We start from the raw sequence: 15,109 nt of genomic DNA, 5'->3' as shown, positions 1-15,109 counted from the left end.
AGGCCAGCCTGGTCTACAAAGCAAGTCCAGGACAGCCAAGGCTACATAGAGAAACCCTGTCTTAAAAAAAAAAAAAGAAAGAAAGAAAAGAAAACGAAAAAGAAAAAAGAAAAGAAAGAAACCATCAATGGATCTTAAGCGAGTCCAGGGTGGAGTAAACGAGAAGACTTCACAGGGAAAGGGGCTGTGTCCCTTGACCAAATAGTTGGATCTGGTCACCTGACCCTCAGTTCACAGTGACGCTTGTGATATTAATTAAGACTTGATCCTCTACCAGAAGACCCAGCACACTCATAAGACACTCCCTCTGGTGGGAAGCCAGCTCACTTGCTGAGATTCCTCATTATGTTTAGAGAGGATCCTCTGTACCCAGATCCAAAATGGTTCCAGTGGTTCAGATAGTGAAACAGCTGGTACAACTGCAAGCGCTTCTCAAACCCTGGAGCTTTCGGGATTTTGCTGTGGTAGGCGGAGTAAAAGGAGCTGCTGAAGCCCCCAAACATGCCAGCTATCGCCAGCTCGTACTCTGAGTGGCCATAGAAGGATGCTGGGTCAAAAATGATGGGGCCAGAGGGATCTTCTGCCACATTTCCTCCCCAGAGGTCTCCATGAAGTAAGGAAGGGACAATCTCCAGATCACGGAACAGGCCAGGGATCTTCAGCTGCAGGGAGGAAGGTGGAGCCTTAAGCAAAGTGCTCAGCGCACGTGGAGGCACACGTTTGCCTAGGTGCTGTTCCGTGTCTGGGCAGGCACATTTACATGACACTGACAAGCACTGTGCTTCCTACACAGAAGCCACACGGATGCCATGCTGCCGTGGTGCCTCCCCTGTGTCAGGACTCAGTGGGGCAGAGGCCCTGCTCACCTGCAGAGCCGACCATAGCTCAAGAGCTTCCCGGTCCCCAGACCTCTTCTCCACCATGTCCATCTGGGGCTGAATGCGCTGCCTGGCATAGAACGTGACCCAATCCTCCTGCCAGTCATTTACCTGCACAGGTGACAGTAGGGGAGAAAGCGGGCTTTGTCAGAAACACCGGAGCTGAAGGAGGCTTGTGTGCCCAGGGCTCCCAAAGCAGAATGGGCTGCGGGAAGCAGGAGCAGGGGCAGCAGTCACAGGCGGCTAAAGAGGGGAGGCATGACCGGGCCACACGGAACCCAACACACGTTGAGCTGGAGGTCCCGTGTCCCAGGAGGAATGGTAAGCCAGGTGCGCCAAGGGAGCATTGCAGCCTTCCAAGCCTGAAGAGCCACAGTCTAATTAGAACAGCTGTGGAGCAAAGGCCAGCGCTCGCTGACCCCCTGGATCTCGTGGCTTGTCCTGAGAGTGATGAGAAAGGTCACGTGGAGCCTCTCTCAACAGACAGGCCACAGGCGCTTACCACCCAGGAGGAAAATAAGATAGGCATGTGAGGATAAATCAGCTCAGAGCAGGACACGACACCGGACAGACAATACACATAAGCACACATATAGGCACATGCACATAACTGCACGTGGACACACACGCATCATGAGTTACAGGCAAGGGAGGAAGGACCAACGCCGCCTGACATATGCTCTGAACCCGTAGAACCTGAAGCCCCATGTAAAACAGGTTACATATAACTTCCTGCGTACGCCCAAAGCTACGGCTCCTGTGCCACCATAAAACACCTCAGAGTTTCTATGTTCTGCATTCTCTCTCCCTGGCAACGTGCTTTCCTGGCTTCCTTTCTGTCACTGTGATAAAACTAGCCCATCCAACAATTCCAAGTTATAGCCCATCACTCCAGGAAGGTCAAGGCAGGCCCAGACTAAAGACAGCTGCTCACATCCAGAGTAGGGAATGGTGCTGCCCAAATTCGGGTGGTGCTGCCTTCATCAAGTAACCCAAGTAAGAAAGCCTCCACAAGTACGCCCACAGGCCACTTCAGATAATCCCTCACTCTGACTTTCTTCCCAGGTGATTCTCGGGCACATTTTGTTGTTGGTATGGTTTTGCGAGACAAGGCTTCTCTGTGTAGCCCTGGCTGTCCTAGACTCACTTTGTAGACCAGGCTGGCCTCGAACTCACAGAGATCTGCCTGCCTCTGCCTCTGCCTCCTGAGTGGTGAGATTAAAGGTGTGCACCACCAGGCCCAGCTTCCCAGATGACTCTAGATTGTATCAAGTTGACAATTAAATCTAATGATCACAACTGTCATTCTATCTACTATATACACACACTAATTAAAATAAGATAAATCTCTGAAAATAAGTTGGGCATGATGGCACACACCTTTAATACCAGCACTGGGGAGGCAGAGGTAGGTGGATCTCTGTGAGTTTGAGGCCAGGACAGCCAAGGCTACACAGAGAAACCCTGTCTCAAAAAACCAGAAAAAGTTACAAAATCTCACAGAAAAGGAAGAGATAATTTCCCCGCTTGTTTGAACAGGCAGTCTGACTGTGGGTTCTGTGTCACTCACCTGGGGGAGGTACCCACAGCACGTCACTACGTCAAACCCAAACTGGTCCACAAAGAGCCGCTCCGCTTGTCCACATCCTTTCCCTTTCATAAAAAGGAAACGAACAGAGGTGACTCGTTTGTCCCCTTGTCCCAAGAGCCCCTCAGGCCCACTCTTGGAGCTCAGAGTTGCTGTTTTGGTATCAATACGTCCTTCCCCCCAGTGCTTGCACCCAGAGATAAGCAAGACCCCCAGGTCACTCAGAGCAGACTTAATAACCAAGGGCACTAGCTATTCTAGAAGCAGAACCAAGTACCAGACGGTACACGGGGATGGAGGGATGGGTAACAGTGTCAAAAATAAATAGATAATATATACATTTCTTTAGAGAAAAAAAATATCAACCCTATAACCCATCAGGAAAGGATGTATTTCAGTGACAATATAGTTCCATTTTTGACAGATAAAACTATTATGCTTTTAAGTGACTCAACCTCATGTGTCTCCCCAAAATTAAGAAAATCCCAATCAAGTGAACTTCATGCTGCCTGGAAGCAACAGGAGAGCCAGTGTTACAGGACGTGTTAGTTAGCAGATCTTACAGGACAAGGAGATGGGCTGGTGCTACCATCAGCACATTGCAGCAGGATGGACAGGCTAGCAGGGCCCATCAGCAGCACTCTACACAGTAGATTCCAGAATGATTATCTGCTTTCTGGCTGTCAGCTACTCTGTCTAACAGAGTCAGCACATGAGCTAACACTGTACTTTGTTCTACACGGGGGGCATTAGGGCTGTCATTCTTAGCCTCAAGAATGGTGTGTGCATGGAACAGAAGACAGTGTTTTGGTTTTGTTTTTAAATGTATTTATTATATATTTTATGTGCATTGGGGTTTAGCCTACATGTATGTTTGTGTGGTGGTGTCAGATCTTGGGGTTACAGACGGTTGTGAGCTGCCATGGGAGTGCTGGGAATTGAACCCATGTCCTTTAGAAGATCAGTCAGTGCTCTTAATTGCTGAGCCATCTCTCCCCCACCGAAGACAGTGTGTTTAAAGGCAACACTTTGTATCAAAAGCCAAAACAACTTTTATTAGTAAGATGTAAAACAACCATAACATCACATGGCTTCAAGTCCAGGGGATTTCCTGTTTTTCAGTATGTGGAGGGTACACTGTGACCGTTGCCGCCATGGTGTTCACGGCACTGCTATGTGCAGCCCCGGGGTGGCCACCCTTCGCTTTGACATCAGCATAGGCTGTATATAGCATCATGCCACCCCTGAGACCCTTCCAGGCAGTGCCCCTAGGGCTCACGCAGCCCCTTACCCACGTTGCCAGCCTCCTTCAGGAGCCCCCAGGGCGCATGCAGCCCCTTACCCACGGTGCCAGCCTCCTTCAGGAGCCCTTCTCCAAGCTGCTTGTTCTCAAGGTGTAGATCTGCAAGCTGGGACCCAAGCTTGGCGGCGTGGCTGAAACCCAAATGCAGGAAGTAAAGAAATGACACACAAACAGCAGATAGATCTGAAAGGTCTCGAGGCACATAAAGCAAGTCAAACATTCTACTGAAATAAAAGCGGAAATTAGGTAGCACACAACAAGAATCCTAAGAAGAGCCAGGCGCACGCCTGTAATCCCAGCACTCGGGAGGCAGAGGCAGGCAGACCGCTGTGAGTTCAAGGCCAGCCTGGTCTACAAAGTGAGTCCAGGACAGTCAAGGCTACACAGAGAAACCCTGTCTCAAAAAACAAAAAACCAAAACCCAGTTATGTTATGTGAATATGTTTCTGTCTTAATCCCAGGTGTGGGTGGGGTATGGCATTGCTTCACTTGCTCCACACCCATAACTATGATGTCTCATAGTTAACTCATGCACTGACAGGGTTGAGATCGTTGCCAGCTGAAGATGGTTTAATTCTGGGGCCTCTGGAGAGGGTATAAATGGGGGAGCCCTGAAAGGGCCTGTGGTGGCAGCTGCTGCCCATGCTGCTGCGGATTCCTGCTGCTGCATTTGCAATTGCTGGTTTGCTGGATTGCTGGACAGTCTGATGGCTGAGACTGGACTTGCCCCTAGGAGCCCGATATGCCCCCTTTCCTCTCTAACCTGCTTTCTCACCTACCTAGTGTTCGGGTTGGAAGGGATTGGGGTGGAGAAGGGTGGTAGATACAAGAACCTAATAAAATATCTAAAAGAGAACGCCTACAAGACCCTGTTCCAAAAACAAAGCAAAACTGAAACAGAGGGTCCCATATTTTGACCACGTGTCCTAGTCTTCTTAGACTTTGCAGCTGAGTCTTCTGCGATCACCTTACTTCTCTGACTTTTTGGCCGAGCATGCATGCCATTCATAATATACAGCTGTCATCTGTTGTGGGCTCTGTACAGCACCCCCCAAACACAAGATTCCAAAGTTAAAGAACCACAGAGGAAAAACAAAGCCTTTGCTTTTAACCGGAAGAGATGTTGTCCAGACTGACCTGCTCAGATACCGCATGTCCAAGTGCTCCATCACTAGCATACTCCCGCCTCCTGGGGCGTCAAGAACCTTGATAGGCTTGGGTACCCTGACTGTGTCTGTCTTCAGAATGGCAGTTAAACTTGCCATCTCACCTTCAAACATTCTTCTAGCCTGTCAGGAAAAGGATGAAAGAAGAGGCTAAAGTCACCAGAGATGACCTTTAGTCATGATTTCTTCTGGTGTTACAATTTTAAACCGCATTTATGCCAGATCTGGGACTCAAGGGAAATGGAAAGTTCTTCCATGGTACTCGGCAGAGGAATCGGCTATAAGTCACAGAGACATAAGCAAGCTTGTACTCCCAGCTTGGGGCTGCATTTTTTGTTTGATTTTTGTTTTTTGAGACAGGGTCTCTATGTAGGCTTGGCTGTCCTGAAACTCGCTATGTTGACCAGGCTGGCCTCAAACACGAAGAGAACGGCCTGCCTCTGTCTCCCACGTGCACCAATCAATTAATCTTGAGGCATCACCATCATATGAGATTCAAAAGTCCAGATACCACTGAGTGGTGGTGGCACAAACACCTTTAATCCCAGCACTCGGGAGGCGGAGGCAGGCTGATCTCTGAGTTCAAGGCCAACTTGCTCTAAAGAGTGAGTTCCAGGACAGCCAAGGTGACACAGAGAGATTCTGTCTCAAAACAAAGAGTCCAGATAGCAACAGAAATTTGGCTTCTTACTCAGAGCATTGCCCACATGAGACAGCTGTCTCCACCCTGGCTTCTGCCATCACAGAGCTATTTTGCCTGCTTTTTTGTGTTTCTGGGCTTTGTTGTTTTTGCTGCTGCTGCTGTTTTTAAAGGCAGGGTTTTGCTATGTAGTCCACGTTGGCCTCAAACTCACAATCCTCCTGCCTCAGGCTTCCGAGGGCTGCTTGATCATTTTACACAGAATCATACAGGCTCTGGGATCTGGTGTATTTTTTATACCTTCTCATGTTCACTGTTTCACAGTGTGTCACACCCAGATGGGATCGCGCACCCTACTGAACAGGGCTGCCACAGAAATCCCTCTACTCACTCTCCTAGTTGCTACCTCTGTGATCCCAGGCAAGTTACTCAAGTTTTCTTTGCTTCAGTTTCCTCACCTATAAAATGAGAGAATACTGAACCTCTTAGCTTTACAAATGTTATTAGTCACTAAGAAGGTCAAAGCTTCTGAGAAGGAACTGCGCCCTGCACAGAACCTTCATAGCAATCTCTTTATAATTGAAGGCAAAGCTAAATGTACGCAAAGGCACTGGTGATGAGAATACCAGTGAAAGAGATGCTTTCAGAGGCAGGATTTCTTTCTTTTTTTTTCAAGACAGAGTTTCTCAGCCGGGCATGGTGGCGCACACCTTTAATCCCAGCACTCAGGAGGCAGAGGCAGGCCTCTGTGAGTTCGAGGCCAGCCTGGTCTACAAAGCGAGTCCAAGAGAGCCAAGGCTACACAGAGAAACCCTGTCTCAACAAAACAAAACAAAACAAAACAAGACAGGGTTTCTCTGTGTCACATTGGCTGTCTTGGACTCCCTTTGTAAACCAAGCTGGCCTCAAACTCAGAGAGATCCCCCGCCTCTGCCTCCCGAGAGCTGGGATTAAAGGTGTGCACCACCACACTCGGCCAGCAAGAGAGGTTTTAAAAGGAACTGTAAAGTCATAAAGAAGCAGAGCTCTTTTACAGAAGTAATTTACTGCTTGTGTGGTCTCGATATTCTAAGCTAAGAACACAGCTACTCATGAATAGACCATGGGAAAATTAAGCCAAGGTTGGATCATTGTGAAAAACAAAACAAAATCTAGAAACAATCTAAAAATGAGAAAATCAATTACATACATTCACAAGAGTCAAATAAGAGCAATGAAGTGGGAAAACAACTTAGACCAGGCAGATCCTAGCAAGGCACAAGAAAGTGAACATAAGAGCAGCCAGGCACCTGAAAAGCCTTACCTCATAGCAAGCAGAGCAAGGAAGATTTTCCAACACAAAAGTTATGTTTACACCAGCAAATGTTTATCTTACACAGTGCACCTGCATAACTCATACTCTGTATTCCAGAGCAAACAAGAAAAAGACCAAAGGAAAAGGAAGACCGGAAAAACTGAAAGTAGACTTTGAAGTGGAAATAACCCAGCAGTGGGGCTTTGTGGTTGAAAGTGCACACTGCTTCTGTAGGGGTCCTGAGTTCAGTTCCCACATCAGGTAGGTCCAGGAGAATCTGATGCCTCTGGTCTCCATGGGCACTACACTCACACCCCACACACAAATACATGCATACATATCGTCTTTAAAACTGAATAAATAAAGAATAAATAAATCTTTTTTTCTTTTCTTTCTTTCTTTCTTTTTTTTTTTTTTTAAGAACTCAACAGTACATGTTGGCTAATAAGTGGAATCCTACCACTTGAGGGGCTGGGGATTCCACAGTAAGTTCCAGATTAGCCTGGGTGGAGTGTGTCCCAGAAACAACAACAAACAAACAAGCCACTTCCTCAGAGAAAATGCAGGTTCTTAAGGAGGTGTATCTCTGTTAGTTCAAGGACAGTCTGGTCTACATAGCAAATTCCAGGCCCAGCTAGAGCTACATAGTGAGATCCTGTTTCAAAAAATAAAATAACCCCCACCCCCAAAAAAAAATCAATTTGAAAGAAGAGAAAAGAAAAAGAACCCACACTGAAGCTGGACGTGGTGGTTCACGCCTTTAATCCCAGCACTCGGGAGGCAGAGGCAGGCGGATCTCTGTGAGTTCGAGGCCAGCCTGGTCTACAGGACAGCCAAGGCTACACAGAGAAACCCTGTCTCCAAAAACAAACAAACAAACAAACAAAAAACCCACACTGAACTCCAAACAACATTTTAAAAACATCCCAAGAGTTGAGAAGGGAGCTCAGCGATACAGCACTTGCTTAGCATGTGCCAGGCCCCGGGCTCAACCTCTGTCATCACAAAGAGAAGAAAAGAAAAATCAAGGTGGAGATGCAGAGGCATGTGTAAAGGCAGGGTGCAGGGAGGCCAGAAGAGGCGGGTGCCTTGAAGTCCAGGACACACCAAAGGCTAGTGCTGAGGGCAACTTCGTCCAGGAGTTGATAAAGTTCAACTGATGTCTGACGATAGGGGTTGGAGGCCAGCCTTGGTTACAGGAACCAATTTTAAGAATAAAAGAGGCTAGAGAGACGGCTCAGCGGTCAAGAGCACTGGCTGTTCTTCCATAGGAGCGGGGTTCAGTTCCCAGCTCCAGTTCCAGGGGATCAGACACCCTCAAATACACATACATGCAGGCAAAACACCAGTGCACACAAAACTAAAAAAAGAAAAGGCTACTTTGAAGGTGTGTGAGGTACAACGCTTGGCCAGAAGATAAACACCTTCAGTCTTATTCAAAAGGTCATCTCTAACTCCCACATAAGCTATCCATCCCCACCCCGCCTTCCTTCCAACCAAGCCCTGGAGTGAACCGCTTAAAGTGACAAAGGGACAGCAGCAACCAGTAGCACACGGAAGCAGTGGAGCTCGCCCTATCTTTCCCTAGGGCACTTCAGAAAAGTTCACACTCAAACAGAGCACGGCGGGGGGCGGGGGGAAGCGCATTATTCTTGACACTTTACGATCTTTGATCCATTAAGTTTGAGTCTCTGCGAGTTAAAATAAGCCCCCAGATAAACGCGTGTGCTGTGACGTTCCTCAAAACTGGCCAGATACAAAGGCTCTTCTCAAAGAAGCGGGTACCGCTATGTCAGAGAACACCAGGCGCCGCATCCGCGTGGGCAGCGGTTGGGACGCCCGAGGCCAGGGTGGGGCGGCCACGCGTGGACAGGGACCTGGACCCAGAGCTGGAACCCCGGGGGTCTCCGCGTCTCGGGGGGCCAAGGAGCCCGGGCCAGCCTGGCCCAGCGCCGGGGGCCCTACCTCCGCCTTGGAATTCACTTTCACAAACACCCGTCCTCTGTCCGTGTCGTAACTCTGGCCCTGGCTAATGCACCCGCCTCCCGAGTGGCCCGAGGCTTTGACTGAGCCGTAGCCCAGCTCCTGCTTGAGCAGCGTCTCCATGATTAGCTGCGCGACAGGAAACCTGGGTCAGGCCCACAGCAGAAGCTGGTGCAGCGCGGGGGCGGGGCGGGGCGGGGGCGGGGCAGACACAGGCCGGCGACGGGATTGGGTGACCAGGAGGAAGGGGCGGAGAAACCAACTCCAGGATGGTGTGCAGAGGAAGAGGCGGGTCCGCCTGGGGATCGTGTGTCTGGAGAGGGGGCGGAGACACCTTTGGAGGGGCGTGGCCCGTGCCGGTGAGAGGTAGAGCGAGGTCCGGGGGTCTCTCTGGTTCCATGGAGCCAGGGGTAGTGGGTAACCCCCCTGGCCTGGAAGCTCTTCTCTATTCAAACCGGTTCAAACCAGTTCCCAGACGTCCGTGAAGACTCTCCGTGAAACCGTTAGTGAGGTGAAGCTGGGACACTAGGATTTGCAGAGGGTGACCCAGTCCCTTCTCAGGCTGCGCTGGCCAGGAGCCCGTTTCCCAGCCCTGATGAGGCCTGACCTCCTTGTGGGAGGCATGGAGCTCCCTGTGCTTGCATTCCTGGGGGAGCCAGGAATGTAACCCACGTTTCTGTTCCTTCAGAGGAGCCTGGTGACCTTTGTGCTATCTGTGCGCCTGAGACCAAACCAAATCCTCCCCCCACACCCTTATCATGAGCTTGTCTGTCTATAGAACCTATCTCTAAGGAAGACGTTCATCCCACTGGTCAAGAATAAGACCACTACCACAGTGTAAACCCAGTTTTAAAGCAAGCTTTAATTAAATGCTGGCCAAGTGGATATAGTCCGGACAGGTCCATACCCAGGTTCCCAGGGAAATGGCGCCAGTCGTATTTTGCAGGGGCTTACAAAGGCAAGAAGAGCCCACACTTCACTGCATTTTCCGTCAGATCCAGTCCGTGGCAAACATACATTCTGACATGTTCCCTGCCTACAATCCTCCCTTCCACATGTGACCAAGCATGTCTGGTAGAGTTGGGCCAAATAAACTTGTTTACTGAAGTAAAAAATGTGGTTTATCTCCCATAAACAACAGCTGCTAACATCTTAGGAAGTATCTGTCCTTCGGCAAGGGGCTTACAGGCCATTGGCATGGATCTCTTCGGCATAGTAATTAAAACTTTGTTTTTCTCTGAGACAGGGTTTCTCTGTGTAGCCTTGACTCTCCTGGACTCACTTTGTAGACCAGGCTGGCCTCGAACTCACAGGGATCCGCCTGCCTCTGCCTCCTGAGTGCTGGGATTAAAGGCGTGCGCCACCACGCCTGGCTAGTAATTTCTTTATTACTGTGACCAAATGCCTGTTGACTTTGAGTTTTCAAAAACCTACTTTATTTGGGGGTTTTTAAATGCCTCTACCTCCCCTCCAACCCACCAACTTTAGGTAAGAGAGAATGAAGGTTAGGGGCTGGAGAGATGCTCAGAGTCTAAGAGCTCTGGCTGTTCTCCCAAAGGTCCTGAGTTCAATTCCCAGCAGTCACATGGTGGTTCACAACCATCTGTAATACGATCTGGTGCCCCATGCAGTCGTACATGTAGAAAGAGCACTGTATACATAATAATAAATAAATCTTGAAAAAAATAAAAATAAAAGAGAGAATGAAGGTTAATAGGGGCAGGGAACGTGGACCTTTTTAGACGCAGTTCCCTGGGTGATTCTTGGTTGTCCAGTCAAGTCGCAAACACCAAACAGCAGCAGCACAGAGTTCTGTGGAGTGTAACGAAGCAAGGAAAAGCCAGCAAAGTGATGTGAAGACTTGCTGCTCTGTTTGTGGGCTCTCATACATCCCCTCTCAGAGTCCACACAAGGACGTTTTCCTGCGGGCAAAAGCCACACCCCTCGCACAAGACAGTTTTCAGCTGACAAATATCACGTACCTTTCATGAATCTGTCTTCAGACTAAGATCATGTGCCCTCTTTTAAGTCTGTTGTCAGCTGAAAATGAACTAAAGACATTTCCACATCCCACATGTGAGACCAAAACAAAACAAACAAACAAACAAAAAACACATAAAAGAAACCAAAACTTCCACTACAAATGCCTGACAAAAAAAAGTAATGGGTGATGGTGGTGATGATGGTGATGGTGATGGTGGTGATGGTGGTGGTGGTGATGGTAATGGTGATGGTGGTGATGGTGGTGATGGTGATGGTGGTGATGGTGATGGTGGTGATGGTGGTGATGGTGATGGTGGTGATGGTAATGGTGGTGATGGTGATGATGGTGATGGTGATGGTGGTGATGGTGATGATGGTGATGGTGGTGATGGTGATGGTGGTGATGGTGATGGTGGTGATGGTGATGGTGGTGATGGTGGTGATGGTGATGGTGGTGATGGTGATGATGGTGATGGTGATGGTGATGGTGATGATGGTGATGGTGGTGATGGTGGTGGTGGTGATGGTGATGGGGGTGATGGTGGTGGTGATGGTGGTGATGGTGGTGATGGTGGTGATGATGGTGATGGTGGTGATGGTTATGGTGGTGATGATGGTGATGATGGTGATGGTGGTGACGATGGTGATGGTGATGGTGATGATGGTGATGGTGATGGTGGTGATGGTGACGATGGTGATGGTGATGATGGTGATGGTGGTGATGGTGATGATGGTGATGGTGGTGATGGTAATGGTGGTGATGATGGTGATGGTGATGATGGTGATGGTGGTGATGGTGACGGTGGTGATGGTGATGGTGGTGATGATGGTGATGGTGATGATGGTGACGGTGGTGATGGTGACGGTGGTGATGGTGATGGTGGTGATGATGGTGATGGTGATGATGGTGACGGTGGTGATGGTGATGGTGGTGATGATGGTGATGGTGACGATGGTGATGGTGGTGATGATGGTGATGGTGGTGATGGTGATGGTGGTGATGGTGATGGTGGTGATGGTGGTGATGGTGATGATGGTGATGGTGGTGATGGTAATGGTGGTGATGGTGATGGTGGTGATGGTGGTGATGGTGATGATGGTGATGGTAATGGTGGTGATGATGGTGTGATGGTGGTGATGGTGATGGTGATGATGGTGACGGTGGTGATGGTGACGGTGGTGATGGTGATGGTGATGATGGTGACGGTGGTGATGGTGACGGTGGTGATGGTGATGGTGGTGATGGTGATGGTGATGGTGGTGATGATGGTGATGGTGATGGTGATGATGGTGATGGTGATGGTGGTGATGGTGATGATGGTGATGGTGATGGTGGTGATGGTGATGATGGTGATGGTGGTGATGGTGATGATGGTGATGGTGGTGATGGTAATGGTGGTGATGGTGATGGTGGTGATGGTGGTGATGGTGATGATGGTGATGGTGATGGAGGTGATGGTGGTGATGGTGATGATGGTGATGGTGGTGATGGTGGCAATGGTGATGATGGTGATGGTGGTGATGGTGATGGTGGTGATGGTGGTGATGGTGATGGTGGTGATGGTGATGGTGGTGATGGTAATGGTAGTGATGGTGATGATGGTGATGGTGATGTGTGGTGATGATGGTGATGGTGATGGTGATGGTGATGGTGATGGTGGTGATGGTGGTGATGGTGGTGATGGTGATGGTGGTGATGGTGATGGTGGTGATGGTGATGGTGATGGTGGTGATGATGGTGATGGTGATGATGGTGATGGTAATGGTGGTGATGGTGATGGTGGTGATGATGGTGATGGTGATGGTGGTGATGGTAATGATGATGATGGTGGTGATGATGGTGATGATGATGATAGTGATGGTGATGATGGTGATGGTGGTGATGATGGTGATGATGATGATGGTGATGGTGATTGGAAGAGAGTTCATTTTGGCTCACAGTTTGAAGGTCACATCATGGCAGGGAAACCATGACAACAGTGCTATGAGGTGGCTGGTCACATTGCACGTGCAATGAGTGAACACAAAGGGGTGAACAGCAGCATTCTTCCTGAGGCTCTGTTGTGGAATGTCCATCCTCTGCCCCACAAAGGCTCGTCTGAACATCTGGTGCTACCAGCCTGGCTCAGGACCACACTTTGTTTGTCATGTCTGCCACTAGAACTGGCTCCCTGGGTCTGATAGACACCTCACATGGCTGTTATGGTCCTGGCCCCTCTATCAGTCACCCCTGGCTGCTGAAAGGGCCCCCAGGATGTATTTATCTGTGGTAGGTGTGGGTGAGGGGGGTAGTAAGCATGTGTGGGCGGGTAAGAGGACAATTAGCTTTCTTCTACCATACGGGTTCTGAGGGTCATTGGCTTGGCAGCAAGCTGTCTTTCTGGTCCCCCAAGTATATTTTCCCAGTTATATTATGGTGGAGCTACTGGAGAGCACTTGGCCTGAAGCCCATGGCCCAGGACACAGCCCGGCACTGTGAGGATACATCATGTTGCCGGGGGGGAGGGTGCTGCACGCAGTGCAAGTCAACATGACACACACTTGAAGCAGCCGTCCCCCTAACCACGCAAATCTATAGTGATCTCATCCAGTGTCCACCTCATACTCTGGCCATCTGGGGACATGATGGTGGCTGTAGGGATCATGGGCACCCTATAATCGTTCTCCAGTGGGCCCCCAGATAGTCCTTTACTCACCCCCAGAGGTCCTCGGAAGATGTCAGCCACATCTGGATGGGCCACAGAGGGGTAGGCCCTGTCCAGTGGCCGCAGGATGTCAGTGAGGATCCCTAGGCAGTTTTAGCAGGCTCTGAACTAACCTGGGCTGAGCTGATTGGAAGGAGTGTGGGTGAAGTGGGGCAAACTACAGGGGAAGCTTGAAGGTAGGCTTTTCAGATGGAGGTGTGGCTGCCCTGGTGAGGCAGGGGTGGGCGGGCTGCCTACCTGTGTAGGGGAGGAACTGTTGACAGGGCAGGCCAGGGCACAGGAACCAGGGCTCTGCTAGAAGTTTCTGATAGAATCTCTGGTGCTTCTGAGGCATCCACATGTTAGTGTGGCCTAAAATAAATTTTCTTTCTATAGCAAGAGAGCAACTGGTGCATGGCGATGAGTTTTGGTGAGTCATCAGCCAACGTACACCCACTCTGTGCCCAGCTGTTAATTTCAATTTACTTCTCTTAAGAAAGGAAAAGAAAATAGAGTTTGTTTGTTTGCACAGCCCTTGGTTTGAGATAAATATGGTCAATCCATGTTTACAGGTCTTTGATTTATTTTTATTTGGGCACTAGAGAAAGTTACAAAAAGGGATTACTTTTCTTCTAGTTGATGGAGATAAAAATCTAATTTTATGGAAAGGTATTTCTTGCATATGGCTGGAATTTCCCCTCCACTCTACAATAAGGGACCCCTGGCCTGAAACTATGCTCTAGGCAGGAGGAGGGGAGAATGTCACCACCCATCAACTGCTTTGAAAATTACAGAGTAAGCTTCTTCCAAGATACAACCCATGCCTTGACAGTCTTCAAACAACTAATCAGCCACGGTATGAGCTAGAATCCCACCTCTTCCTATATACCCCAAGGCACAAACATCCACACAGAAACTTGCACAGGACATCCCTAGCAGCTGGATGCATGATAAATGCACAAATATGTATTTACATAAGGAAGGAAACCCTGATGTGTGCATGAACCTTGAGGTGATCATGCTACATACGGTATGCCCGGTACAGGTGCCAGGAGTGAGCGAACTCATAGAGGTAAAAGTTGAGTGGGGAATGGAAGAGGGTTGTGCAGTTTAGTGGGCACAAAGCATCAGCGTGGGGAGATGGACGAGTTCGAGAAACCAGTGTAGAAATGGTTACATAACTAAACAGAGCTACAGTGGGATGAGGATGTAGCTCAGGGGTAAAGCAAGTCCTGGGAGGGCGTCCACAGCACAGAAAAAAATAAGGTTAAAACGGTAAATTTCATGTTACATATATTTTGCTATAAAACTAAAGTTATCATGGTTACTTACTTAGACAAGGTCTCATCATAAAGCCCTGGCTGGCCCTGACATCACTGTCTGCATTAGGTTGGCCTCACTTCACAAAGGTCCGCCTGTGTCTGCCTCCTGGGGTTAATAGTGAGCAGCATCATTCAAGGAGGACCGTGTTATACTGACCCTCCACCCACGTGGCTTCTCTGAGCCACAGCTGCCTCTGGTGTCAGTGGGAGCTGTAATCCCTACCCTGAGGGTTGTTAAGAGGTACAGAGGGTGAGCCAAGCACGCTGA

General features: G+C 49.2%; 1 protein-coding gene across 1 annotated transcript; it reads right to left on the bottom strand.

Moving 5' to 3' along the window:
- Positions 1 to 229: 229 nt before the first annotated feature.
- On the bottom strand, positions 230 to 9,007 carry Fn3krp (fructosamine 3 kinase related protein). Its single transcript, XM_051159265.1, has 6 exons — positions 8,835 to 9,007; positions 4,907 to 5,058; positions 3,809 to 3,900; positions 2,449 to 2,531; positions 867 to 989; positions 230 to 662 (listed from the first exon to the last, which is right to left on the bottom strand). Exons 1-6 carry the CDS (start codon positions 8,973 to 8,975, stop codon positions 324 to 326), a joined length of 930 nt encoding a protein of 309 aa, XP_051015222.1. The 5' UTR covers positions 8,976 to 9,007; the 3' UTR covers positions 230 to 323.
- Between the last annotated feature and the right edge of the window lie 6,102 nt (positions 9,008 to 15,109).

This window comes from Acomys russatus, chromosome 16, assembly GCF_903995435.1.
Source record: "Acomys russatus chromosome 16, mAcoRus1.1, whole genome shotgun sequence".
NCBI classification, from domain to species: Eukaryota; Metazoa; Chordata; class Mammalia; order Rodentia; family Muridae; genus Acomys; species Acomys russatus.
The sequence above is the reverse complement of the archived record's forward strand: the minus strand, read 5'-3'. Positions and strand labels throughout refer to the sequence as shown.